This window comes from Pongo pygmaeus, chromosome 9 (assembly GCF_028885625.2).
Source record: "Pongo pygmaeus isolate AG05252 chromosome 9, NHGRI_mPonPyg2-v2.0_pri, whole genome shotgun sequence".
Taxonomy (NCBI): domain Eukaryota; kingdom Metazoa; phylum Chordata; class Mammalia; order Primates; family Hominidae; genus Pongo; species Pongo pygmaeus.
In genome coordinates, this window is record NC_072382.2 from 23,116,379 (window position 1) to 23,143,641 (window position 27,263).

At 46.4% G+C, this 27,263-nt stretch overlaps 1 protein-coding gene across 6 annotated transcripts; it reads right to left on the reverse strand.

Annotated features, from left to right (window-relative positions):
• Positions 1-956: 956 nt before the first annotated feature.
• Positions 957-26,156, reverse strand: ACCS (1-aminocyclopropane-1-carboxylate synthase homolog (inactive)). 6 transcript variants are annotated; one of them, XM_063670967.1, is made up of 16 exons: positions 25,378-26,156; positions 24,175-24,462; positions 21,882-21,941; positions 19,686-19,756; positions 18,183-18,252; positions 17,288-17,354; positions 15,506-15,603; positions 14,960-15,037; positions 14,105-14,205; positions 13,378-13,467; positions 11,938-11,983; positions 11,683-11,824; positions 9,706-9,848; positions 9,439-9,592; positions 9,228-9,321; positions 957-9,069 (listed from the first exon to the last, which is right to left on the reverse strand). In XM_063670967.1, exons 2-16 carry the CDS (start codon positions 24,460-24,462, stop codon positions 8,979-8,981), a joined length of 1,593 nt encoding a protein of 530 aa, XP_063527037.1. In that variant the 5' UTR covers positions 25,378-26,156; the 3' UTR covers positions 957-8,978. The 6 variants fall into 6 exon arrangements, with proteins under 6 accessions (XP_063527037.1, XP_054293865.1, XP_063527038.1 ...); XM_054437890.2 differs by having other exon boundaries at positions 957-9,321; XM_063670968.1 differs by lacking the exon at positions 9,439-9,592 and having other exon boundaries at positions 25,378-25,955.
• Positions 26,157-27,263: the final 1,107 nt, after the last annotated feature.

Genomic DNA, 27,263 nt, shown 5'->3' on the forward strand with positions numbered 1-27,263 from the left:
CTTTGCAGATCTACTGCTGTGCAGATTTTTTTTCAATACAAGTTACACCAAGTGTGCCTGCCTCTCCAGCTTCTCTTTCCACCTCTGCTGCCTATTCTGCCTCTGCCACTCCTGAGACAGTGAGACCAACCCCCCTTCCTTCTCCTCCTGGCCTATTCAACATGAAGATGAGGAGGATGAAGATCGTTATGACTTCCACTTAATGAATAGTAAATATATTTTTCTTCCTCTTGACTTTCTTAATAACATTTTCTTTTCTCTTGCTTACTTTATTGTAAGAATACAGTATTTAATAGATATAACATATCAAATATGTTTAATAGACTATTTACATTATCACTAAGGCTTCCAGTCAACAGAAGGCTATTAGTAGTCAAGTTTTGGGGGAGTCAAAAGCTATATATCATTTTTCAACTGCTTAGGGGATTGGCACCCCAACCCCCACATTATTCAGGAGTCTACTGTAACAGAGATATCCGAGAACGGAAAAAGGCATATTCTCTAAAGAAAAGGGCTCCATAATATAATTGATCTGTGGGACCTTAGGTTGGCTCAGCTTAAAACAGCACTGGCAGGCAGCATGGTAGGCTAAAAAACACCTAACCAGGTGAAATATAAGGAATACCTTCTCAAGTGAAGCTGAGCTCACGCACAAAGACAAGTAAGGAAAACATCCAAAGTCAAAAATGAAGCTGAAATAATAGAAATGACATTGAAGCTACAACGATCTTGGGCATACAAGGCAGGAAGCTGATACAAAGAAACCCATAAAGCTAGGATCTTAAAGAATTACACCCAACAGGGAATACTGGAAAAAATTTGCTCAACATCCACCAAAGACACTTACCTGTCTTGTCCAGGGAGTGGAAAAAGAAGAGAGTCTCATTGATGATCTTTAACATGCATGTCTTAGTCAGTTCGGGCTGCTATAACAAAAATACCACAGACTGGGCGGCTTAAACAACAGGAATTTATTTCTCCCAGCTCTAGAGGCTAGGAAGTCCAAGATCAAGGTGCTGGCCAATTTGGTTCCTGATGAGGGCTCTTTTCCTGGTTTGCAGAGGGTTACCTTCTTGCTATATTCTCATATGGTGGAGAAAAAGTCCTTTCTGTGCCTCTTTTGTCAGGGCACTAATCCTACTCATGAGGATTCCACCCTCAAGACCTAATTACGTCCCAAAGGCCCCACCTCCAATAATCATCACACTGGGGATTAGGACTTCAACATATGAATGAGGTGTGGGAGGGGATGAACATTCAGTTCATAGCAATCAAGCTTTACGACCATCTGGGGTTTGAATTTATACTACCAGCATGGTCTAGGAAGCTCCAAGCCAGGATAGTAACATACAGTATTCCCAGGTTGGTAGCACCCAAAGACACCCAACAGAAGGAAACATAAAGCCCCTTTGGAGACCCACATCCTCAACACAAGCTACCTAGGATTCTGACAAATAAAACCCTGACAAATGTAAACTCACAATTCAGAACTACAAAGCATATGAGAAAACAAACCATCAGAAATCACAAACAGCAGAAATTTAACCCCCAAGAACTACATATAATTGAATTATGATATATAAATATGAAACAAGTATGTTTATAGCACTCAAAGACTTAAAATGAATGCAAAACATTACAAAGAAATAAGATGTTATATTTTTAAAAGACCAAGGAGACTAAAAATGTACTAAATATAAACATCGAAATTGAAAAGTCAATGCATAAGTTAAATAGTAGGTTAGAAACAACAACGATTGATCTGAAAGGCAGGAAACAAAGGAATTAAATATAGGAAAGAGAAGTTAAGAGAGGGAGAGGAGACATGAAGAAAATGGCACATATCTAAAAGGAGGGAATAGAGAAAAGGAGGTGAAGGTAATGTCCAAGGAGATGATAGCTAAGAATTTTCCAAAATTGAGCAGAGATGATCACCTGCAATGAACTAACAATGAGACTAATAGCAGACTTCTCAACAACGAAAACCTAAAGCCAAAAAATCATGGTAAAAAGGCTGAGAGGGCAATAGTTAATGATGTATAATTGTATACCCAATAAAACCATCTTTGAAGAATAACAGGGAAGTAAAGATATCTTAGACAAATACAAATAGAAAGAGATTACCATCAATAGATCCTTCCTAAAGGAACTTCTTAAGAATATTAGGAAGGAAAAAATTAAAACCAAAAGGAAGTACTGCAATGAAGTAGGGCCGGGAAACAATGAAACTGATAAACCTGTGGGTAAATCAAAACAAATACTGACTGTATAAAACTAGAAAAATAATTTAGAAATTTAAAAACTAGGACCGGGTGTGGTGGCTCATGCCTATGTAATCCCAGAACTTTGGGCAGCCAAGGAAGCTGGATCACCTGAGGTCAGGAGTTTGAGACCAGCCTGGTCAACATGGTGAAACCCTGTCTCTACTAAAAATACAAAAATTAGCCAGGCATGGTGGCGCATGCCTGTAATCCCAGCTACTCAGGAGGCTGAGGCAGGAAAATAGCTTGAACCCTGGAGGTGGAAGTTGCAGTGAGCCAAGATCACACCATTGCACTCCAGCCTGGGCGACAAGGCAAGACTCTGTTTCAAAAAAAAACTAGGTGTAGCTAATATACCAGCCAACAATATCAAATGAGATGAAAGTAAAGGAGTAAGAGCTCAATGTTCTGAGGTCATTTCATGTTCAGGTAGAGGATAAAGAAGGTAAAATTTAGACTTTGTTAACTATGAATGTTGATAATTTAAAGGTATCTGACAAAGGACTCATTTTCAGGCTATATAAAGAACTCCTACACTTCAGTTAGAAAAAGACAATTTTTTAAATGAGCAGAATTCTTAAACACCACACAAAAGAAGATACATAAAAGGGTAACACACACATGAAAACCTGTTCAATATCATTAGCAGCAGGAAATGCAAACCACATGGAATAGAGATATCTCCAATGAGGATATGCAAATGGCCAACAAGTATGAAAAGATGCTAAACATCACTAACTATCAGAGAAATGCAAATCAAAACCACAATGAGATACTGTCTCATATCTATTAGGATAGCTACCAAAAAAAACATAAGGCCAGTGAGGTAATTCCAGCACTTTGGGAGGCTGAGGTGGGCAAATCACTTGAGGTCAACAGTTCAAGACTAGCCTAGCCAACATGGTGAAACCTCATCTCTACTAAAATACAAAAAATAGCCAGGTATGGTGATGCGTGCCTGTAATCCCAGCTACTTGGGAGGCTGAGGCTGGAGAATATCTTGAGCCTGGAATGCAGAGGTTGCAGTGAGCTGAGATCATGCCACTGCACTCCAGCCTGGGCAACAGAGCAAGACTCCATCTTAAAACAACAACAACAACGACAAAACAGAAACAAGTGCTAGTGAGAACATGGAGAAATTGGAACCCCTGTGCACTGTTGGCAGGACTGTAAAATAGTGCAACTGCAATGGAAAACAGTATGATGGTTCCTCAAAAAATTAAGAATAGAATGACCATATGACCCAAAAATTCCAGTTCTGGGTATATACCCAAAAGCATTGAAAGCAGGGTCTTCGAGAGATAGCTGCACACCCATGTTCATAGCAGTATATCAGTTAAAGAAAGAGGAAAGAAACATGAAAAGTGGCTCAATAGTCAAAGACAGGCTTGTTGTGGAGAATAAAACTGAGAGGGGCTTCTGGCTGCTTTCGGTCAGGAGCGTGTTCTCTCACAGACTAAGATTATTTAAGGGTTCAGGGAGAGACAGCTTATCACAGGCTTGGACTGTTTCTGTGTAAGGGAGAAGCTTATGGTGGGGTTGGAATGTCTCTGGTCAGAGGGGAGGTGATCTTGGGGCTGACATCTCTCCTGCTGGAGAGGAGGTTATCTCAGGGCTGGCATGTCTCTAGTCAGGCAGGGGTTTGGAATGTTTCTGGTCAGAAATGTAATTTGTGGTTTATGGTCATGCTGACCTTAGCCATTAGAGTGATGCCCTTTGGATTTGGGCAGTTTTTGATCAATGTGAACTTTAAAATGACAGTGCTTGTCCAAGATGGCGATGCTCCTGCTCTGTCAGCAGCACTATTCACAAGAGCCAACAAGAGATAGCAGCGTAATGACCATGGATAGGTAAATGATAAACAAAATATGGTATAGACATATAATGGAATATTACTCAGCCTTAACAAAGAAAGATAGCCTATCAAATGCTATGACATGAATGAGCCATAAGGACATTATGTGAAGTGAAATAAGCCATTCACAAAAGGACCAATATTGTGTGACTCCACTTACAGGAGGTTTAGTCATATTCATAGAAACAAAACGTAGAATAGTGGTTAACAAGAGCTGAGAGGAAGAGTGCAGGAAGAGTGGTTTAACTGGTGTAGAGATTCAGTTTTGCAGGAGGAAAAACTCCCGGAGATCTGTTTAACCACAATGGGAACGTACTTAACATTACTGAAGAATACACTTAAAAATGGTTAAAATGGTAAATGTTACATGGTTTTTGTACCAGAACAGAAGAAAATGCAGACTACAATGAGATGTTTCCTTTTTTTTTTTTTTTTTTTTTTAGACAGAGACTTGCTCTGTCACCCAGGCTGGAGTGCAGTGGCGCAATCCCTGTTCACTGCAACCTCCGCCTCCTGGGTTCAAGTGATTCTCCTGCCTCAGCCTCCTGAGTAGCTGGGATTACAGGTGCCTGCCACCACACCCAGCTAATTTTTGTATTTTTAATAGAGACGGGGTTTCACCATGTTGGCCAGGCTGGTCTCGAGCTCCTGACCTCAGGTGATCCACCCACCTTAGCCTCCCAAAGTGCTGGGATTACAGACATGAGCCACCATACCCAGCCTACAATGAGATACTTCTACATACCTTTTTTACCTGATAATACCTAAAAGTTGGCAAGGATGAGGAGCTAATAGAATTTTTATACACTTCTATACATCGGTAGAATCATATTAGGAAACTGGCAGTATTTACTAAAGCTGAGCTTACCCCATTATCTAGCAGGTACATATCATAAGGAAATGTGTATATGTGTCCCAAAAAGTCATATTCAAGAATGTTCACAGCAGCATTATTCATAATAGTGAAAAGCTATACACCATGGAAATTCTACTTAAAAACATAACCAGGACAGCAATATCTGCCTTGTGATGAAGTCAGGATTAAATGAGAGTGCAAAAGGAAAGCCCATGTGGTCATTTACAGTAAGAAAGACCCCTCTCCCTACCACATACACTGAAAACAAATAACAATGCTGAGTTAAAAACACAATGTTCAGGCCAGGCGCGGTGGCTCAGCCTGTACTTCCAGCACTTTGGTAAGCCGAGGCAAGAGGATCATCTGAGGTCAGCAGTTCGTGACCAGCCTGGCCAACATGATGAAACCCTGTCTCTACTAAAAATACAAAAAAAAAAAAAAGAAAGAAAAAAAAAGGTGGATCACGAGGTCAGGAGATCAAGACCATCATGGCTAACATGGTGAAACCCCATCTCTACTAAAAAAATACAAAAAATTAGCCGGGTGCGGTGGCAGGAGCCTGTAGTCCCAGCTACTTGAGGGGCTGAGGCAGGAGAATGGCGTGAACCTGGGAGGCGGAGCTTGCAGTGAGCCAAGATCCTGCCACAGCACTCCAGCCTGGGCAACAGAGCAAGACTCTGTCTAAAAAAAAAAAAAAAAAAAAAAAATTAGCCAGATGTGGTGGCACCTGTTAGTCCCAGCTACTCAGGAGGCTGAGGCTGGAGACTCACTTGAACCCAGGAGACGGAGGTTGCAGTAAGCCAGGATTATACCATTGCACTCCAGCCTGAACAGCAAGAGCAAAGCTCCATCTCAAAAAAAAAAAAAAAACACACACAATTTTCACGAGCACATGCATTAGCTGGAACAAAACAAAGGAATGATTAGGCATGGGACTGAGTGACAACTATGATGCTGGCTTTCATCTTGAAGCATTTGCCAAAACAATGATCTTGAGCTTCTATTTTCCCAATATCCTGGAGGCTGACTAAAGATGAGAAATCTAATAGGAAACTCTTCTCCAATAAAGCCAGGACTCCAAAAAGCTAACTCCGCAAAATAAGGCTAAACAAGAATCACATCCTTTCCTCCCTCTTCAGCAGACTGCAAGGAAAGCTGTCTCAAACCTTGGTGTTAAAGGAGGAAAGTTAACCTGAGAAGTTGTAACCAAAAGCTGGCTCTTGCCAGACTAGATTTCCAGGCCAAACTCACAGCAACTGATGGCCAAAAAAAAAAAAAAAAAAAAAAAGCTAAATATTTAGTTTGAAGACTGGCATTGCCTCTAGTTGCCTGGAAGAAATAAACACACAAAAAAACTCTCTTGAGGAATCTGTCTTCATCTAAGACTTCAAAGAATTCCAACAAATAAATTTCCCCCAAAAATGTACAGCTCACCATAAAAAAATCACTAAACTCAAAAAGAATGAAGGCATGAGACAGAATAGCAGAAACAAACCAGCAAAGATTTCAGACACTGGAATACGGGAAATAGATACATACAATAATACATACATAGAAAGATGCATAGAGGTATATAAAAATAATTGGCCAGGTATGGTGATTCCCACCTGTAATCCCAGCACTTTGGGAGTCTGAGGCAGGTGGACCACTTAAGGCCAGGAGTTTGAGACCAGCCTGGCCAACATGGCAAAACCTCATCTCTACTAAAAATGCCAAAAATTAGCCAGGCATGGTGGTGCACACCTGTAATCCTACCTACTTTAGAGGCTGAGGCAGAAGAATCGCTTGAACCTGGGAGACAGAGGTTGTACTGAGCTGAGATCATGCCACTGCACTCCAGCACTCCAGCCTGGGTGACAGAGTGAGACTCTGTCTCAAAAAATAAAATTATTATTATTATTATGCTTATTATATCTTAAAAATTAAAAACAAGCTTAAGGTATAAAGAATAACTTTTAGAACTTCTACTAATAAAAATATATTTGCTTAAATTTAAAACTCAAATAGATTAAAGCAGATTAGATCCAGCTAAAGAAAGAATTATTAAACTGAAAAATAGATCAAAACAAATTACCCTGAATGTAGCACAGAAAGATGAGAAAGAAAATATGAAAAAGAGATTAGGAGACATGAAGACAGAGCAAGTTGATCTATATCATATATTTAATAGGAATTCCAGAGGGAGAGAAGAGGGAGAATGAGGCAGAAGAAATATTTGATGAGAACTTTCCAGAGCTGCTGAAAGAATCCACAGATGCAAGAATCTCAATACCCAAAATAAGATCAGTAAAAAGAAACCATCGAGATATATAATAGTAACACTGTATGACATCAATGATCAGAGTATGTTTTAAAGGCGTTGAGACAGAGGAAACAGATCACCTTTGAAGAAGCCACAGACTGACAGCTGACTACTTGACAGGGACAATGGAAGTCAGAAAATAACTATTAACCTGGAATCCTATACCCAGTGAAATTCTTTCAAAAATAGAGCAGGCCAGGTGAGGCAGCTCATGCCCGTAATCCCAGCACTTTGGGAGGCCAAGGCAGGTGGATCACTTGAGGTCAGGAGTTCCGAGACCAGCCTGGCCAACATGGTGAAACCCTGTCTCTACTAAAAATGCAAATTAGCTAGGTGTGGTGGCCCATGCCTGTAATTCCAGCTACTTGGGAGGCTGAGGCACGAGAATCACTTGAACATGTGAGGCGGAGGTTGCAGTGAACAAAGATCACACCATTGCACTCCAGCCTGAGCAACAGAGTGAGACTCTGTCTCAATAAAATAACATAAAATAAAATAAAATGATATAAAATAAAATAACATAAAATAACATAAATAAAATAAAATAAATAGAATAGAATAGAATAAAAAATAAAATAAAATAAAATAAAATAAAATAAAATAAAAACAGCAAAATACAGACAAGCAGAAACTGAGGGTTCATCATCAGCAGACCCTCACCAAAGGACACTGAAGTGCTATACTCCAGGCAAAAGAAAAGTGATCTCAAAAAGAAGTCTTGGGCCAGGCGTGGTGGCTCACGCCTGTAATTCCAACACTTCAGGAGGCCAAGGCGGGTGGATCACCTGAGGTCAGGAGTTCAAGACCAGCCTGGCCAACATGGCAAAATCCCATCTCTACTAAAAATACAAAAATCAGCTGGGCTTGGTGGCGGGCACCTGTAATCCCAGCTACTCGGGAGGCGGAAGCAGGAGAATCACTTGAACCCAGGAGGTGGAGGTTGCAGTGAGCCGAGATTGCGCCACTGCTCCAGCCTGGGCGACAAAGTGAGACTCCATCTCAAAAAAAAACAGAAAGAAGGAAAGCATCGGCTTCCAAGCAGGAGTATCAGCACCTGGGAAGGCTCCTCAGCACACAGCTTTATGGTCAGATCTAGAAGCTCATTTAGCCTCTGAATTAACGCACCCCTGAAAATGAGGTAGGCGGCCCTCATCTGCATCCTTACAGTAGAAAAGCCAGCCTTGGTTAGCTTGGCCTCATAGCAGCCTCAGTTCAGGGTTCCAGCCCCAAATCTTCCCCCAACAACCATCACTAGGTCACTCTGCTTTGGGGACATCAGTGAAGGCAGCTCTTTCAAAGGGAGAGGGAGAAGGAGCTTCCTGGAGATTGAGGGACCACTTCAGCTCCCATAAAGATGCCTCTCCTGACTTCCACCATAGAGTCCTGTTCACCTCGTCCCAATCAGAAGACGGTCCCACGATCCCAGTGTGCTGTTGAGTCCAACTGTCTTAAGTGTGGGGAGAACAATCTGAACAAACAACATTCATTCCATTCTCCTCGGAGTTCGAAATTTATCACTTTTTTTTTATTTTTCTGCAAACTCTCCTGTATGTGCTGTTCCTTTGACTCGTTTCCTTGGTGACAAAGAAAGAGGAATGACGGTGATATCAGAAAGAAGGTACAAGTTGTTTGTTTTCTTTTCACATCCTCAGGGGGGCTGAGGCTCTGGTTAGAAGCAGTCACGACTCCTCCATTCTAAATAACTCACAATGGAGACATATGGACTCTCCTAGTTTTGTTTAATAGGAGAGAGGGAGGGCCCAGGCTGAACCACAGCTTAAGGTGTTTCCCACTGCTACAGCAAAAGACAAGAAACAGTTCTTCAGGCACAAAGCCAAGTTAGATACCTTCCTGGCAAATGGCACATCCACAGTCAGTCTTCTGCAGCCCCAGAACGCCCCAGGTCCACAGTGGCTGCTGGGCCCTCCGGCCACGAGACAATGACCAGCTCACCTGTGTTGGTCACTTGGCTCCTGGCTCTGAGAGGGACGGGGGTCTTCTGCCACTTGGGATTTGCCTGCAAGCACCTGCCGGACCCTCTGCATCCCTGGGAAGGGGAAGTGAGGGGCCAGTTGGCACTGATGGCCAGGTAGGTAGGGACAAACAAGCAGAGGTCAGAGTGAAGGCTGCAGTTAGGACTGGGCTGGAAAGGCAGGCTGCTCACCCAGGCAAAGCCGGTGGGCCTGGTCTGAGAAGACAAAGCGAAACCAACCAGGCTCTTTACACTCGAAGGCCTTGCCAAAGGACAGCAGCACCTTGTTGTCCAAAAAGCGGCGCCAGAGCAGCATTTCCTCCTCAAAGGTGCCCTTGGGCAGGTACTGAGAGGGTGGAAGGGGCTCAGGACATAGCTGAGACCCCTCACCCAACTGCCCCTCACCTGCTGGAGGGAGACCTGAAACTCCCTCCCAGCCCGCATCTCCACCAGCATTACCTTTCTCAAGTCAACCCAGATGAAGAAGCCAGCCCCACGACTCAAGAAGGGGATCCCCAACGCCCTGAGCTCTTCTGAGACATAGGTGTGGGCAGCCTTGAGCCGGGCATGGTTTTCCGGCAGGTACACCTGGTTGATCCAGTCTGTTTGGGTGAAAGAGAGGCCAGAAGATCAATCTCCCATCAAACTTCTACTTGGTCCCACTAGTCTAAAGGCTGTAAAGAAAAAGGCCACAAGCTGCCAGGATGCTGTTGAGTCCCTCCTCTAGCTGGCTGCTGTGGTGGGGAGGATTATGAAGGGGAGGTCAAAAAGGGATGGAAATTCAGTGTTCAATGTAAAGCACCTTAAACCCAGACACTCAGCCCTGACAGCTCCAGGTCCCACACCCCCTCAGCGCAAAGTCCCCCAGGATAAAGAATTGAACCCAATGTTTATCTAGTTCTAAAGTTCCAGAGTGATGCTTTGTAGTCCCACAGACCAAGGTTCAGATCCCAGTGTGGCCAACGACAAGGGGTGGGTCCTTGGGCAACTTCACCTCTCTGATCCTCATTGTTTGTACTGACTTTTTGTTGTTGTCATACAGTTCTATGAATTCTAATACATGTGTACATTTATGTAACCACCACCATAGTCAGGATTCTGAACAGTTCCACCATCCTAAAGAACACCTGATAATGTTTATAGTCACATCAGCCCCTTCCCTGCAAGCACAGATCTGTTCTCCATCACTACAGTTTTGCCTTTTCCAGAATGTCATCGAATTGGAATTATACAGCATGTAATCTTTTGAGGCTAGCTGCTTTCACTCAGCAGGATTCCTTTGAAATTATCCCATACTGCCACGGATTTTATTGCAGAGTAGTGTTCCATTGAGTGATGGGCCACAGTTTGTGCATCCACACATCTGTGGAAGGACATTTCGGTTGTTTCCAGTTATGGGTGATTATAAATAAAGCAGCAGTTATGGGTGACAATGAATAAAGCAGAGATTTTTGGGTGACCATCAAGGTCAATATCTAGAAGTAGGATTGTTGAATCACTTGGCAAGCGTATGTTTAACTTTGTAAGAAACTGCTGAATTCTTTTCCAAAGTGGCTGAACTACTTACACTCCTACCAGCAGTGTATGAGACTTCCAGCTGCTTCTTATCTTTGTCAACACTTGATGTTGTCACTATTTTTAAAACTTTTAGCTACTATAGTGAGTGGGGTAGTATCTGGTCCTCATTTTCCTCATCTGTAAAGTAATACGGAAAATATAAGAATTCTTGCTTCCTAGGATTCTGGAGAGAATGAGATGGTACAGCAGGTGCATTTGCTAGGCTCAGTAAATGGTGGCATTTAAAGGTAACCTTTGCTATTTAAACTCACTATTTGAATCTAGGAACATAATAGATTCACAGCAAGAGAGATACTTCCTTTAAAACAATTTTCCTTAGAAGCTTCTGCTGTTTTTTGTTGTTGTTAAAGACAGGGTCTTACTCTGTCACCTGAGCTGGAGTGTAGTGGTATGATGAAGGCTCACTGTAGCCTCAACCTCACAGGTTCAAGTGATCCTCCCACCTCAGCCTCCCAAAGTGCTGAAATTACAGGCATGAACCTCCATGCTCGACCCTGCTCTGTTTTTTAGGTGCTCACAGCTAATCATAATGAATTCACATTAATTAAGTGCCTATTATATGCCAGGCACTATTCTAATTGAACTACAAATCATACTAACCTGTTACAGGACAGGTACCATTATGATCCCTGTTTTACAGACGAGGAAACTGAGGCTCATACAGATAAAGAGGTGAAGCAAAGTGCCACATGGCCAGGAAGTGACCAAACAGGGTATGGACCCAGTCGGGGCTCAGAGCTGGCACTCTCAAACCCTACCCTAAATTATTCTCATAGGAGAAGTATCTATGATTCCTGGCTGTTCCCAGGCTGCCTCCAACCCTCCTCCCATTTTCAGTCACCAGGCCCAGGCAGTCACCACGGTCCCGGAGCAGCTGTGCCATCTGGTACTGGACCAAGCCACTGAGGCCATGGTAGCGGCAGAGGGAAGCCACGGCAGTGGCCACATCCTGGTTTTCTGTGTACAGCGTGCCAAAGCGGAGCCCAGACATCCCGAAGTCCTGCAGGAAGAAGCACCCTAGGCGGTGGCCAGCCCTCCATAGAGGAAGCTGGTTCCACCCACCTCTCTGCCCTCCCACCCTCCTGACACCCCCAAGGCCTGCCAGGAACTCACCTTGCTGGTTGCCCACATCACATGGGTCCTCTGGGGGTCAGGCAGCCTGCAGAGAGCACAGCATGGGAACAGAGGCAACACAGAACTATGGGAACCCACATGTGTTTGGTTGAACAAATGAAGAGATGGGTGGTTGAATCTAGTTTTGGTTCCGGGACAAGCCCTGGTTTCATGTCTTTGAACCACCCATTCCCATGCATCCTTTAGAGCAGGGGTTAGCAAATGACAGCCCGCGGGCCAAACCTAGCCTGCTGCCTGTTTTTTGTAAATAAAGTTTAATCAGAACACAGCCATGATCTAGAGCCTAGCTCAAATGTCACTCATCAAAGAGACTTTCCCTAACCACTCCCCCTGGGACCAGGCCAATCAGGTACCCTAAACAGATCCTCTCACAGCTCCCTGGACTCTCCCTTTTAGCATTCATGATGGCCATAATCCAATGGCTGGATGTGCATTTAGCTGCTAAAATGGTTTTTCTGGCTAGAAATCAAAGTTCCACACAGGAAGGGTCTATGTCTTTCTTGTTCACTGTTGTATCTCCAGCACTTAGCACAGTGCCTGCCATGAAATCAATGCTCAATAATTTTTTTTTAATGACTAACCAAGGATCATGGACAATCACTTTTTTCTGTGCCTCAGTTTCCTAATCCAAAAAATAGATGAGAGTCACAATCCATGCTCCATCAACTCCTCCAGGCTTTGTGAGGAGAAGAAGAGAAGGCTAATGGAAAGGACTTGGCAGGGCTGAAGGTTCTGAACAAACAGCAGGAACTGTTAGAACCCCTGAAGGTGAGATTCACAGACTGCACACATGATCTGGTCCCCACTTTCTTTTTCTTTCCCGTAGAAACAGAGTCTCACTGTGTTGCCCAGGACGGTCTCAAACTCCTGGGCTCGTGCAATCCTCCCACCTTGGCCTCCCAAAGTGCTGGGATTACATGCATGGGCCAGTGTGCCTTGAGGATGATCTGCTCCAAGTGTTCCCAAAGGTATTTTGGCCACAAATGCTTTGCTCACAGTAAACCTAATGAAAAAGCCCAACATTTAAATATCCAGCAGTGTTTGGCACACGTAAGGGGCTCCAGAGGTGCTGAGTGAATGAGAGCATGAATGAGTAAATGAATGAATGAATAAAACTGGAGCGACTCTGGAGGTAAAGGAAACAGCAAAGAGGCCAATTTCCCATCCACTCAGCCCTAACTTAAGGGATCCTGAGACCTCTTCTTGGAGTTCTCAGAAATTCCACAGAATAACTTGAAAATCACTAATCTAGCCCAACCCTCCCTGCTTCTCATTAGGAGATCTGAGGACCAGTGGGACCAGCTGGGTGGAAATGGAATTGCTCTGGGCAGGCCATGCCCTGTGGGCTGAGCCAGAAAGTGGCCAGGGCTCTGTGGGATAATAGGGGCTGGGGGAGTTAGCTGTGTCAGGGAGCCTCACCTTTCCAGGCTTAGGACACTGTGGTACCCAACAGACTCCTCAAACACGGACAGCATGTAGACCTCATCCACAATCACATGCAGCCTGTGCCTGGAGTGAGGCAGGGGTGAGGAGGAGAGACTTAGTGTGTAGGGCAAATGCGTCCCACAGGGTGGGGAGGCAATACATCAGAAATCCAGAAGGGCCGGAGTCTAGCCCAGGGTTACCAAACTTGTTTTTCAAAGAACACCATTCTTTCGTCTGTTTTTTTCAAACAGAAAGCCACACATACAGAGCCGGTGACAGAGGAGCTTTTGAAGCACTGTAGGGGAGAAAAGGAGCTCCCGGGCACCTCCATGGATGGGCAGGGTCATGCACAAGGGCTCGAGTCAGAGAGACGCAGGTTCAAGTCTGGCTCCACCCCTCACTTAACCACTCTAAGGCTCAGTGAGCTGGATGTGATAACAGCATCAGGGTTGTTGTGAGGATTGCATGAGGCACATAAAGCGCTAAGCATGGTGCCTGGCCCCTAGAGTGTACGATAATTGATAGCTATTGTTATAAAGAGCCAAAGAGAAAGAGGAATGGCATCCCACAAATCCCTGCTTCCGCACTCCACTGCCACGGGAGGGCCCAAGCAAGTAGCAGCCCACAGTGGGGTGAAGAGAGTAGAAACACCTGCACCAAACGCACATTGGAACCCCAGGCTGCCCAGATGCTCTGTTGGGGTGAGTGTGGGGTGCCTCACCTCTTGGCAAATACCAGGTACTCCTGCAGCTCTTCCAGGGAGTAGATGTCACCCAGAGGGTTCTGGGGGTTGATGAGGATGAGGCCTTTGACCTTTATACCCTGAAACCATCCGTTAGGGCAGGAGACCCTCAGCTCTTCCCCAAGGCCAGAGCCACACAGTCAAAGGGGGCTGATCACTGGAAGGCTCCCAGGGAGATTTGAGGGGGACATGTTCATAACACAACATGAAGCAAACAAGTGGAACACAGAATTACATCTGCAGCATCAGATAAAAGCAAAGGACAAGGCCCAGAAATATGCCCAAATGCCAGTAGGTTATCTTTGTTGGTAGAATCTTGGGTGGGCCTTTTGCACTTTCAAAATTCCTACAGTGAGCATGTATAGCTTTCATGACTGAAGTAAAAAAAATTAAGTAGATTTTTGAAAAGTAGGCTGGAAAGGAACCACTGGAATACTGGTCTCTGCTCTTCTTTGGGAGTCCTCAGGTCCCCTCACAGTGAGCAAGACTGCCCCCTCAAACTACCAGGGAGACTTGTTAAACCACAGACTCCTACACTCCACACTTGACCCACTGAATTATAATCAGATGGATCAGGGATGGGGGTATCTTTAGTGACGCTCCCTGGTTGATTCTCTGTGAACTGAGGTCTGAGAGTCTGTTTTGAAAGGGAAGACCCTCCCTGGGCAGGGTTCTGCCTAACTCCCAGAATAATTCTGTGCTACCACCCTATCTGTCTGTCCCCATCACCGGGTACCAACCCTATTCCCGGGAGGAGATTAGCCATAAGAAGAGGGTCCAGGCCCTGCTCCGACCCACCCACACCCAGCCTTGGGTTTGATTTGATCCCCAGACCTCGGAGTGAGCTTCTCGCAGGGCCATCTCCAGCTTCTCCACTGTGAGCTGGAAGGGGCGTGTGTCTAGCCCAGTGACCTGAAAAAGACCCATTAGAGCCACCAGCCACATTCAGTGACCACTGCCCCGCAAAACACACATGAACTCTCAGACCTCTCCTCCCCTGTAATCCCCAGCCTCCTCAGAAGAGTCTCTGGAAAAGCAGGTGGGGTCCCCTCCCTCTTACTGCCATCCACCCCCACCCCATCACATCAGGGACCCCCTCAACACTCTCAGGTGCCATGCTTAGGTCTGCCCTGCTCTGTTCCTACCTCGCTGTTTCTAGGTCTGGCTCTTGGCTTCTACATCAACCCCAGGGATCTCAGAGACTGGAACTTTGGAGCCACCGGGGAACCCAGGCACAGGCAGCCATGTGGCAACAGAAGGCTCCATTCCCTACTCATCACAACCCCAGAGCCGTCAGCATGGACCACCCTCAAATTCAGACTCAGGAAACTCTTGACCACAGGCAGGCCCAGGTTCCACCTGGGAAGTCAAGACTCTTACCTCACTGTCCAGGTAGACATAGGCCAGCCGGACGTTGCCATAGAGACACATGTGCTGTGTGATGGCGCCATAGTAAGGGGTGGGGATCAGGAAAGCCTCTGGGGGCAGGAATGGGCGAGGGCCTGTCACTTTCTGGCCAGAACACCCCAGACCTTCTGTCTACTGTCCCCAGTCCCTCTCCAAGCCTTTAACTTCCTTGGGGACCGTTTGGGGCATGCTTGCACTCTTAACTCCCAAAACACTTTGAAAAGCTTGGATCCACTGAGATCAGCCCGATATGGTTTGGCTGTGCCCCACCCAAATCTCATCTTGAATTATAGCTCCCATAATTCCCATGTGTCATAGGAGGGATCTGGAGGCAAGTAATTGAGTAACAGGGGCAGGTCTTTCCTGTGCTGTTCTGTTGATAGGGAATTAAGTCTCACGAGATCTGATGGTTTTACAGAGGGGAGTTCCCCTACACCACCTCTCGGGCCTGCTGCCATATAAGATGTGACTTTGCTCCTCATTCGCCTTCCACCATGATTGTGAGGCCTCCTCAGCCATGTGGAACTGTGAATCCATTAAACCTCCTTCCTTTATAAATTACCCAGTCTCAGGTATGTCTTTATTAGTAGCATGAGAACAGACTAACACAGCCCCCTTTCTAATTATTAACAGCTAACATTTGCTAAGCATTTACGATGTGATGGGAAATGCACTGAACATTCGTTTCTATTTTATCTCATTTGCTCCTGACAATCAGTCTCCGAAGTAGGTACTATTTATTATATCCTAACTTTATAGATGGGGAAACTGAAGCTTAGAGGGTTCCTGTTATTGATTGTTCTGGAACAGGCAGGAAATTCCCTATTATATCCTTACAATGAATCTCTCTTTCATGGTTCAAATACTGGTTACTACCTCTCTTTGTGTGACTTTGACAAGTTAACCTCCTGTGTCTTAGTCTCCTCATATGTAAAATGGAGATAACCATAGAACCGACCTTATTGAAGTATTGTGAGGATTAAATGAAATACTCTGCATAAAGCCTTAGGCTAATCCCTGGAACACAGTATGTGGTCAATAAATGTTATTAATATTCTCATTATTAATTAAGTTACCATGAACAGGTCTCTTTTCCTTGCAACCAATAACCCCTGACCACAACTGATTCTTAAAACAGCAGGCTTTTGCATCAGGCAATGCTGGCTGGCTGCCCACTCAACAGCCATTCCAATTTCCTTCCATGCTAAGAGAGCACTAGTTTTTTCAGGTAAGACCAGCAAGATGTCTAAGGAAAGTGGGCCTTCCCCTGTCCCTGGGGGACAAACCACATCTGGTTTAAGGCAACCTTGATTTTCTTAGTCCCCTTTGCCAGGGACCATTTTGGAAACAGGTATATGAGCCAATTCTGGTCAGGAAGATAGAATGGGGTCTCTTCTGGGAAACAGCATCCCCATCCCCATCTCCTGATAAAAAAGAGACAGGCACGGCACGATCACATCCCTTTCTTCCTGCTCTAAGACACACTGTCACGTGAGGACGCAACAGCCACCTTATGAGCATGAAGCAGCCAATGTCATGGCAGAGAGAAAGCCCAGGACCCTGACATCACACTAACCTCCCCTGGAACTGCTGGCCCCCGGGTGCTTTGTCAAGCCATTTATTCAAGCCCCCTGCAGTCTAGTATATTCTATTGTGCCTGAAAGCATACTATTGCAGCCCTTGAGGCCAGGCAACTGGGAACCCTGCAAGCACAATGAGGCTCACAGTGCGGGGCAGGCCACAGAGCTCACTTACCCCCGGCTTCACACAGCACCGTGGCCAGAGCAGAGAAGAGCGAGGCACCACCATTCAGGACAACCACCTAAGGGCGACATATCCAAGGGATGAAGATGAACCAGTTCCAGGAATGCGCACGGACCCGCAGCCTCCCAGGACAGCACAGAGTGAGCACCAGGCCCTGCCTTGGTGCCACCTGGGGCTCTGTCACAACAAAGCCACTAGACTGACAGCCAAGCTCATCCGTGTGGACCCTGCTCCAGATCATCTGAGCCAGGAACAGGGGGCTGGTCACTTAGAGGGTCTCGCCTGAAGGTGTGGAGGCAGAAGGCAAACAGAACAACACGGGGTGGAAATTATACCCAAACTCTAAACATCGAGGAGGGAGAAGGTATTCCTAATTCTACTTTGAAACAAATCAAAACTATGTGAAGGGCAGATCTCAACCCCAGGTTACCCTCAGGCCAGCCAAAAGATGAGGAATGGAGGCCAGGATCAGTGGCTCAGGCCTGTAATCCCAGCACTTTGGGAGGCCAAGGCGGGCAGATCACCTGAGGTCAGTAGTTCGAGACCAGCCTGAACAACATGGTAAAATCCCATCTCTACTAAAAATACAAAAATTAGCCAGGCGTGGTGGTGCACGCCTGTAATCCCACCTACTCGGGAGGCTGAGGCAGGAGAATCACTTAAACACAAGAGGCAGAGGTTGCAGTAAGCCAAGATCGCACCACTACATTCCAGTCTGGGCGACAGAGCAAGAGTCTCTCTGAAAAAAAAAAAAAAAAAACAGGAAGGAAGGAAGGAAGGAGAGAAAGAGAGAGAGAGAGAAAGAAAGGAAGAAAGGAAGAAAGAAAGAAAGAGATGGAGAGGGGAGGCAGGAGAACAGGAAGGAGCAGTGGAGGGGGCTACTCACATTCTCTGGTCTGAGGGGTACTGGGCTCTTGCAGTAGAAAGACAGGAACTTGGCCACTTCCTCCCGGAGGCTGAAGATAAGACAAATAGGCAGTGCTTGCCAGATGGTCCCCAACCCATAGTGCATCCCGAAGCTCCTCTGGTGAATCCTCAGGCAGCTGTCATCACTCTTCCCTAATTTCCCACGATGGGGTGTGGGTGTATCTGTCTCCACTCCTTAGCACCCACCTTCCCCTCCCCACTACCCACATGCATTGCAGAGGACACCCCATCCCACCTAATCAGGAGACTTCAGGGATTATCAAAATTGAACTCAGGAAACTGAAGTCCCCTCTGTAAAACCATCAGATCTCGTGAGACTTAATTCCCTATCAACAGAACAGCACAGGAAAGACCTGCCCCTGTTACTCAATTACTTGCCTCCAGATCCCTCCTATGACACATGGGAATTATGGGAGCTATAATTCAAGATGAGATTTGGGTGGGGCACAGCCAAACCATATCAGGGGCTGATCTCAGTGGATCCAAGCTTTTCAAAGTGTTTTGGGAGTTAAGAGTGCAAGCATGCCCCAAACGGTCCCCAAGGAAGTTAAAGGCTTGGAGAGGGACTGGGGACAGTAGACAGAGGGTCTGGGGTGTTCTGGCCAGAAACACTCTCCATGGAGATCTAGCTAATTATACTAATAAACATTATTACTACAACAATAACTATTAGCACCATTATTGTCGCTCATATTTTTTGAGAATTTACCTTATACAAATGTTATTTAGAAAATTTTTATTTACTCTTCATAATAATCCTATGATGTGGCTACTACTATCATTATTATTATTATTCCCATTGCACAGGCAAAGAAACAAAATCTAAGATTTAAAGGAATTAAGTCACTTGCTGGTAAGAGGCAAAGTCCACACTCAAGCCCAGTGGTCTGACTCCAGGGCCCACCACCCTGATTACTACACTAGAAGAACACATGCTTTACAATCAGACTTGGGATGAAGTCCTGCTCAGCTGCTGAGCCCTTAGAACACCGTCCACAAGCAAGTGTTCAATAAGCACAAGCTATTAGTGTTATTTACCACCTCCCCTCTTAGCATTAGGAAAAGGCCCCAGCCAGCTCCCCGAACAGCAATTCTGGCTTCTCTAAAGCTACCATCAAAGCAAGGACAAAGACTCCTCACCTGAAGGCCCTCCCCATGCTTTAAACCCAGGTTCCCAGAAACCAGATTAGAGAGCTCCTGTGCTGAGGTGGGACTGGCAGGAGACCCCATAGTCGCCAGGTCTCCAGGACTAGGCCCTCAGTCTGCCGCTACTGATGTTCGGGGCCAGGTCATTCTTCGTTGTGGGGGCTGTCCTGTGCATTGTAGAACTTTAGCAGCGTCCCTGACCGCTACACACCAAATGCCAGGAGCACCTGACTTCCCAGTTGTAACAACCAAAAATGTCTCCCAACGTTGCCACACATCCCTAGGGGGACAAACTTACCCTATGGCAACTACTTACAACAGATGTCCCCTCCAGTCAGCATACTGCAGCAGGGATGGCTCCACCCTCTGCATGTCGCTCTGACTCAGCTGGGGACAGAGAGGGAAGAGCATGGCTGAGGGCCAGCACTGCTACCCGCATCCACAGCACAGGGCAGGTAAAGCTGAACGCTTGTTGTGCTCATCAGAGAAACTGTGAGAGGGGCAGAGAGTGACCGCTTTCTCATACCCATGTTGCAAGTGAGGAAGCTGAGGTCCAAAAAAGTGAGGTCACTCAGCCAAGGTCACAGAGCTAGCAAGTGGCAGAGCTGAGACAAAAACCCAAAATTTTTGACTCCTAGTCTGGCATTCTTTATACAACACTGCCACCTAAAAAAATTGGAGGGGTGGATTTGCAAAAGTAGTAACGGAAGACCACACTGATCAGCATCTCCATGGGGTGATAGAAGATACTGAGAGCTAGAACCTCAGTCTTGGCTCCAACTTCTAGAGGGACTTAGGCCACTGTCTTCCTCTAAACTCAGCTCGACCTCACACTTTAAAAAACACAGCAGTTTCTAGACCACCCACTCCATGACCAGTGCTAGGTTAGAAACTCCTAGTATTGTAGGTCCTTTGTCAAAGAAGGGCCAATGCAGGGGCCTTACGCACTGGGGCCAAAAGGAAGAAAGGGAATCAGCCACTTCTACATAACTGGGTCCAGCCTTTGCCCTCTCTCCCTTCCTCCCTTAGAGCCACACTGTCCAACATGGTAGGCACTGGCCACATGTGGCTAATGAGCATTTGAAATGTGGTTCACCTGAATTAAGACACACTGGATTTTGAAAACTTGGTAGGAAAAAAGTATGTAAAATATATCACTAATAATTTTTGTACTGATGACATGCTAAAATGGTCATATTTTGAATATATTGGGCTAAATAAAATATATTATTAAAATTAATTTTTACCTGGCATCTTTTTATTTTTTTAATAGAAAATTTAAATTGATATATGTGGCTCACCTTTTATTTCAGTGCTTAGCTGCCTTAGAAGGAGGAGCTGGCTTTAGGTAAAACAGGCCTTTAAAATCTATTCCCTGGCCAGGCGCAGTGGCTCACGCCTGTAATCCCAGCACTTTGAGAGGCCAAGGAGGGCGAATCATGAGGTCAGGAGTTTGAGACCAGCCTGGCCAAAATCATGAAACCCTGTCTCTACTAAAAATACAAAAATTAGCTGGGCGTGGTGGTGTGTGCCTGTAATCCCAGCTACTCAGGAGGCTGTGGCAGAAGAATTGCTTGAACCTGGGAGAAGGGGATTGTAGTGAGCTGAGATCACGCCACTACACTCCAGCCTGGGCAACAGAGCGAGACTCCATCTCAAATAAATAAATAAATAAAATCTATTCCCGATAACCCCTTCCCCTTGGGGCTGAGATTTCTCACCTTTGGAAATACGTTCCTTTGGGTTAAGGATTGCTGTCTCTACAAACCCAAACTCTGCCACTGCCGCCTTGGGAGACACATTTATTAGACATTGTCAGTGGTTTGCTAAGATGGCTCACCCCAGCTCAAGAAATCGGATTATAAAATTTTCAGAAATGTTGCAAGCTCTGTTAAAAACAGCCACTTTTAAAAAGCAAATTAATATAAACTGACAATGAAATAAATTATCTTACAAACAAAGGTGATAAGCACTCAAACATCACTCCTTCCTGATGTGCTAGTACATTTTACTATCTATGCTTTTGAGGTCAGTTCTGTCTACATGTCTATATGGTGAAAATATTACATAAGTGTGCCCGTGCAGCTCTCTTCCAACTCTGCCTGCAGTAATATCACATGAGGAGCTTGAAATCAGCCATGGTGGGGGTATTTACACTATGGAAATTGGCAAAGCTACACATCAGGGCTTTTTTTGTCCCCCTGAAGAGCTAATTGCTAAATACCTACACCACAAAGCACTGAGTGTTTCTCTCTGAGATCAGGGGACCCAACACAGCAGGAGGGACTGAGTGAAATAAGAGTCTACAGAGATGAAGAAATAGGACGAGAGTGGGGAAGTAACTCACCTAAGATCACAGAGAAAACTGTCCCAAGGTAGGCCTGGAACCCGGGTCTCCTGATTCCCAGGCCAGGGCCACTGAGCCAAGCAGCAGGCTCCTGTTGGGAAAGCGTTCCAGGGAAGACAGCTCTTTGGAGCTGGTGATGCCCCCCAGAGGGGCCCTAGGACTTACCCGCCAGGACAGCAGGTCAAAGCAGAGTTTGTTCTCACTGGTGCCCAGGTTAATGATGCCCTGGAGATGAGAGGTACAGAGACAGAGTTAGCATGGCAGGGAGGTGCCAGTGAAAGGCCCCAGGAGCCCTTGGAGGCAGCAAAGTGGGAGCTCTTACAACCCCACCCTTTCAACCACCCCTCCTTGCCTTTGCTCAAGGTGTCCCTTGAACTCGTCAAGCACGATCCAACCCTGGAGGCTTTGCACTGGCTGTTTGCTCTGCTGGGAATGCTCTTCCCCTAGATAACTGCATGGCTTACTCCCTGTGAGGGCAGCCTCTAAGGTCCCTGCCTACTGGTATGCACACCCCTTGAGTATGGGCTGGGCCTAGCAACGTGCTTCTAATTAACAGAATAGGCAGATGTGATGGGATGTCACTTCCAAAGTTAGGTTATAAAGAGTCTGTGGCTTCCATCTGGGGTACCCATGACCTCTCATTCTCTCTTGAATCACTTGTCCTGAGAGAAGCCAGCTACCACGCCATGAGGCAATTCTGTGAAGAAGCCCATGTGGAGAAGGACTGAAGCCTGCCAATAAGCATAAGAGGGTCATTGGAAGTAGAGCCTCCCACCCAATCCCTTGGCCCCAAGTCAACCTTTCAGATGAGACCACAGCCCCAGCTTCATGGCACCTTCACAAAAGATCTTGAGGCTGGGCGTGGTGGCTTGGCCGGGCACAGTGGCTTGGTCGGGCACGGTGGCTCATGCCTGTAATCCCAGCACTTTGGGAGGCTGAGGCAGGTGGATCATCTGAGGTCAGGAGTTCGAGACCAACCTGGCCAACATGGCAAAACCCTGTCTCTACTAAAAATACAAAAAATTAGCTGGGCATGGCGGCACACGCCTGTAATCCCAGCTACTCAGGAAGCTGAGGCAGAATCGCTTGAACCCAGAAGGCAGAGGTTGCGGTGATCCGAGATCATGCCACTGCACTCCATGGGTGTCACAGCGAGACTCCGTCACAAAAAAAAAAAAAAAGAAAAAAAAAGATCTTGAGCCTGAGGCATCCACCAGGATTCCTGAACTCCAAAAATTGTGAACTGTTGTTTTAACTTGCTAGATTTGAGGTCATTTGTTGTGCAACAATAGATACAATCCCTCACTTTTTCCAGGTTTCTGCTCAAATGTTCATCTTATTAAAATAGCCTTCTGTGACCTCCTTCTACTAAATAGCAACATCCCCAGCCCACCCATCATTCTCTGGTTTATTTTTCTCCATAGTACTTACCACCATATAGTATATATGTATTTTCTCTGTTCATTCACTGTTTGTCTCCCTAACTAGAATATGAGCTGTATGAGGATAAGAACTTTGTTTCTGTTCACATCTACATGGTAGATGCTCAACAAATAAAGATTATTAAAGGGTTATTTGTAACAGCTTTCTGACTTCTGAAGGCATTATGAGAATAACTTATATTTGGGACAGAAAATAATAATAGCAGCTATCATTTTTTGAGTAGCACTGTGCTAAAAACTTCATATACTTGCTCTCATTTAATCTTGACTCTTCTACACAACAGGTATTATTATCCCATTTTATTTTTGTTTGTTTGTTGTTATTTTGAGATAGGGTCTCACGCCGTTGCCCAGGCTAGAATGCAGTGGCATGATCTTGGCTCACTATAGTCTCAACCTCCCAGGTTCAAGCAGTTCTTCCACCTCAGCCTCCCCAGTAGCTGGGACCACAGGTGCATGCCACCACACCCTGCTAATTTTTTTATTTTTACTTTTTTGTAGTGATGGAGTCCTGCTATGTTGCCCAGGCTGGTCTCAAACTCCTGGCCTCAAGTGTTCCCTCTGCCTCAGCCTCCCAAAGTGCTGGGATTACAGGCATGAACCACCATGCTTGGCCTTATTATCTCATTTTAGAGATAACATAAGATTCAAGGAAGTTAAGTAACTAGCTCAGCAACACACAACCTGTAAGTAAAACAGTTGTGACCTGAACCTTAGTTCTGCCCTAGCTCTAAAGTTGGATAGTCGACAGGTCGTGGGTCAGAATCCATAGAACATCATATGGTTCTTGAATTCCTCCCTCAGAAATCAAGGTCCCCTATATTCTAAATGGACCATTTCCTGATCCAGGCAGTACACTGGGTCCTCTTTAAGCTATATCAGAAGCCCTCTTGGAGGTCTGAGGACCATAACTCCAACCTCATAAGAGCTGGCTGGAAGCTGCCTTATTGGTCAAGGTAGGGTACCCCACCCTGCAGTTCCCTCTTGGGTCCCAGTGGGAGGGGAGCTTCACTCACACTGGGGTTCTTGTCCTCATCATATTCATCCATGTGGTAGGTCCTGTAGCCCTCCTCAGCTGAATCCCAGAACCATTTAATCATTCTTCCTCTAGAGGACAGGTAGGAGGTATCAGAGGAGATCGTGGCAGGATCACCCACTCCACAGAGCTCTGGCAGCTTCTGGTCCAGTTTTCTGGAGCATTCTCCTTCCAGATCATCCCCATGGCTACTGCCCAGGTCCTGCGTGCAGGTGGGGCCCAGACAGGTGGTGGGAGCCCTGAAGTCCTTTTGAGGAAGGGTGAACATCTGCAAAAATACAAAATGCACAGGACTGCTCAAGGGATTTCCATAGCACCAAGCATCAGAAAGGAGTTGGAGTCATGGGAGTCCCCTTTCTCTTATCTGCCCCTTCCTTTAGGTTTATGCACTCATCACTTCCTGTGTCCCTTAGCTGTAACCATATGTGCAATGACTTCAACAAGAAAAATCTGTTAAGGACCTAGTATGTGCCAGGGACTGCACTTGCCACATTGATGTGACTTTAATGAATTGCTGCTTTAGCGTGTTCTACTTCTGCAAAAGTTTTTCACTCTCCAGCCTAAGGGGTCATCAACATTCTTTTTCCATCCTTGCTCACCTCAATTACCAAATGCCAGGTTAAAATTTCCTGAGTTAAAGCAGAGCATTGCCTGGGAGTCTTGTGGTGTAAAGGGTAGGATGAGATTATGTGGTGTTCTCAGGCAGATGGCGGGTGGGAACTGAGGGAAGGGAGGAATGGGAGCCTCCACAAGTGCAGGCACCCCAGGCAGAGCTCCAGGGCCTGCCTCTTCAGTCCTGAAGAAACGAGGTGTGGACACCAAGGAGAGGGTGGTCTACTCCTGCCCGCGGGTGTGAACTCCTTCACTTCTCTAAGCCGTTTAGTTTCCTCATCTGCACAGTGGATATAACAGTAACCACCTCGGGGTGGCCATGAAGGCATAAATATATATGTTAGTGACAATAAAGTACTTAGAACAAATCCTGGCTGATGACCAAAGTTCAATAAAATATGAGTCATTATAGCGTAACTCCTTGCCAATTTTCCCAGTCCTGATGCACAACACAAGCTCTGATACACTGGGCGCACCAGAAACTCAGCGGGTACCCGCAGTTAAATTTCCCTCCGCAAAGTCTTCTCAGGGGTACTCTTTAAATTGGCTGGGCTCTCCCAAGAGCGCTCACCTCCAGCTCTCCCGACAGCCCAGGTCCGAGGAAGGGCAGCACAGTGGGCGGAAGCCGGGCTGGGTGCAAAGCCTGGGGTCGGGGGGCGGCGGGGTTCGAGCCTCCAGGCGTCCAGCGGGACGGCGGCGAATCCACAGCCAGATACCTGCACCCGATGAGGCCTTGGAATCCCGCAAGTGGGGCGGCTACCGCGCACGAAGAACCGAAACGGCCTTCTACAGGACGGAGGACGTCTCGCGAGAGACGGCTCCAGGTTTCCAGGCAGAGGAAGTGTGATCGGCGCCAAGGGATTCGAGATGGAAGGGCAGAGGTTTCTGCAAAGTGCACAGAGGGAGGCCTGAACGGCTTCCTCCTCTGCAAAGTAGTGGATCCCACCTACTTGGCGGAGCTGGAGGAGGCGGTGCTGGCACTTGGTGGGCGCCCATCACGTGTAGGTTTCCTCCGCCCGGAAACGCCCTGCGGCGACTTACGCGGTGGTGAGGACAGCGCCGCCCTGTGCTCAGCGCGCCTGGACTAGGAGAGTGAGGGCGGTCCGCCCCGGGCCGTGCTTCGCGGCCTGTTCAGGGCGCAGTTCGTCCCTTCGCCACTCAGGCGCGGGCCTTCTCGGCGGGGACTACGCTTTAAGGGTGGCACACGAGGTAGCGCCGCGGGACCAGGAAAAGGGAAAGGGGCGTAACGCCGTTTCCCACCTCCACTCTGGGTGGCCTGCGCGTGCTGGGCCGCCGCCGGGCCGGGTCAGCCACCTCCTTCTGCCTCCTGGCCTTGGTTCTCCAGTTTTCAAAGGAGGTTAGAACCACAGAAATTTCTTGGCAAAGTATGCTTGGCTGCGGCCCACACAAAGGGCTTTTTAGATTCGGGTGTGAGCATCCTTATGGCCTTTCATCGCGGTTTGTCATTTCTGCCCCTTTCATTTGTAGGGGATTTTCTGTAGCCCTCATAGGTTCTTAGTTGGGGGAGACTCCTGTTACAAAAGACAAATTAACAAGAGAAAAACAAACAGAAATTTACTGACATGTATATTTCATTTATACATGAGAAATCCGGAGGGAATGAGTCGTTCTGGAAGAGGTGACTTTGAATTCCAGTTTTTATAGCATCTTCAACAAAGAACAGTAATTTTTTTAAGTTACAAGACAAAGAAATAGGACTTTGAGTCTCTCCAGGAATCAACTTGTGAGAAGGCAAAACAAAAAAAAAAGACAAAGGCCAGTTAGTCAAGCTTGTTAATGTAAATTCCTCTGGTACCATCTCCAGGCCATAGGGGTCTAAAATTGTCTTTGTTCTCCTAGGGAGACAGAGGGACAGGATACCTTTTGTCTTTGTAAACCTATGTTCTACTTTTAGGCAAATAGGGCCAGGGTAGAGAGCTTTCCTGAATGTGCTGCTGCTTGTCTTTAGCACAATCCTTCATGTTTTGGGGAGGCATGTCCTGGTCTCCCACATGTGCCTGCAGTATTTGTTGAACTCTGGCTAGGCGTGGTGGCCCACGCCTGTAATGCCAACACTTTGAGAGGACAAGGTGGGAGCATCCCTTGAACCCAGGAGTTTGAAACCAGCCTGGGCAACATAGAGAGACCGTGTCTCTACCAAAAAAAGGTTTTTATGTTTTTGTTTTTTTGAGACGGAGTCTTGCTCTGTCTTCCAGGCTGGAGTGCAGTGGCACAATCTCTGCTCACTGCAACCTCCGCCTCCCGGGTTCAAGCAATTCTTCTGTCTCAGCCTCCCCAGTAGCTGGGACTATAGGTGCGCACCACCACACCTGGCTAATTTTTGTATTTTTAGTAGAGATGGAGTTTCACCATATTGGCCAGGCTGGTCTTGAACTCCTGACCTCGTGATCCACCTACCTCGGCCTCCCAAAGTGCGGGGATGGCAGGCGTGAGCCA

Excerpts from the sequence above, each read along its gene's own strand:
- ACCS (XM_063670967.1), bottom strand. The coding sequence starts at position 24,462 with ATGTTCACCCTTCCTCAAAAGGACTTCAGGGCTCCCACCACCTGTCTG. Across the intron at positions 14,206-14,959 it reads TGCGAGAAGCTCACTCCGAG|GGTATAAAGGTCAAAGGCCT; the intron begins GTCTGGGGATCA and ends GGATGGTTTCAG. Across the intron at positions 11,984-13,377 it reads AGTGTCCTAAGCCTGGAAAG|GCTGCCTGACCCCCAGAGGA; the intron begins GTGAGGCTCCCT and ends TGCTCTCTGCAG.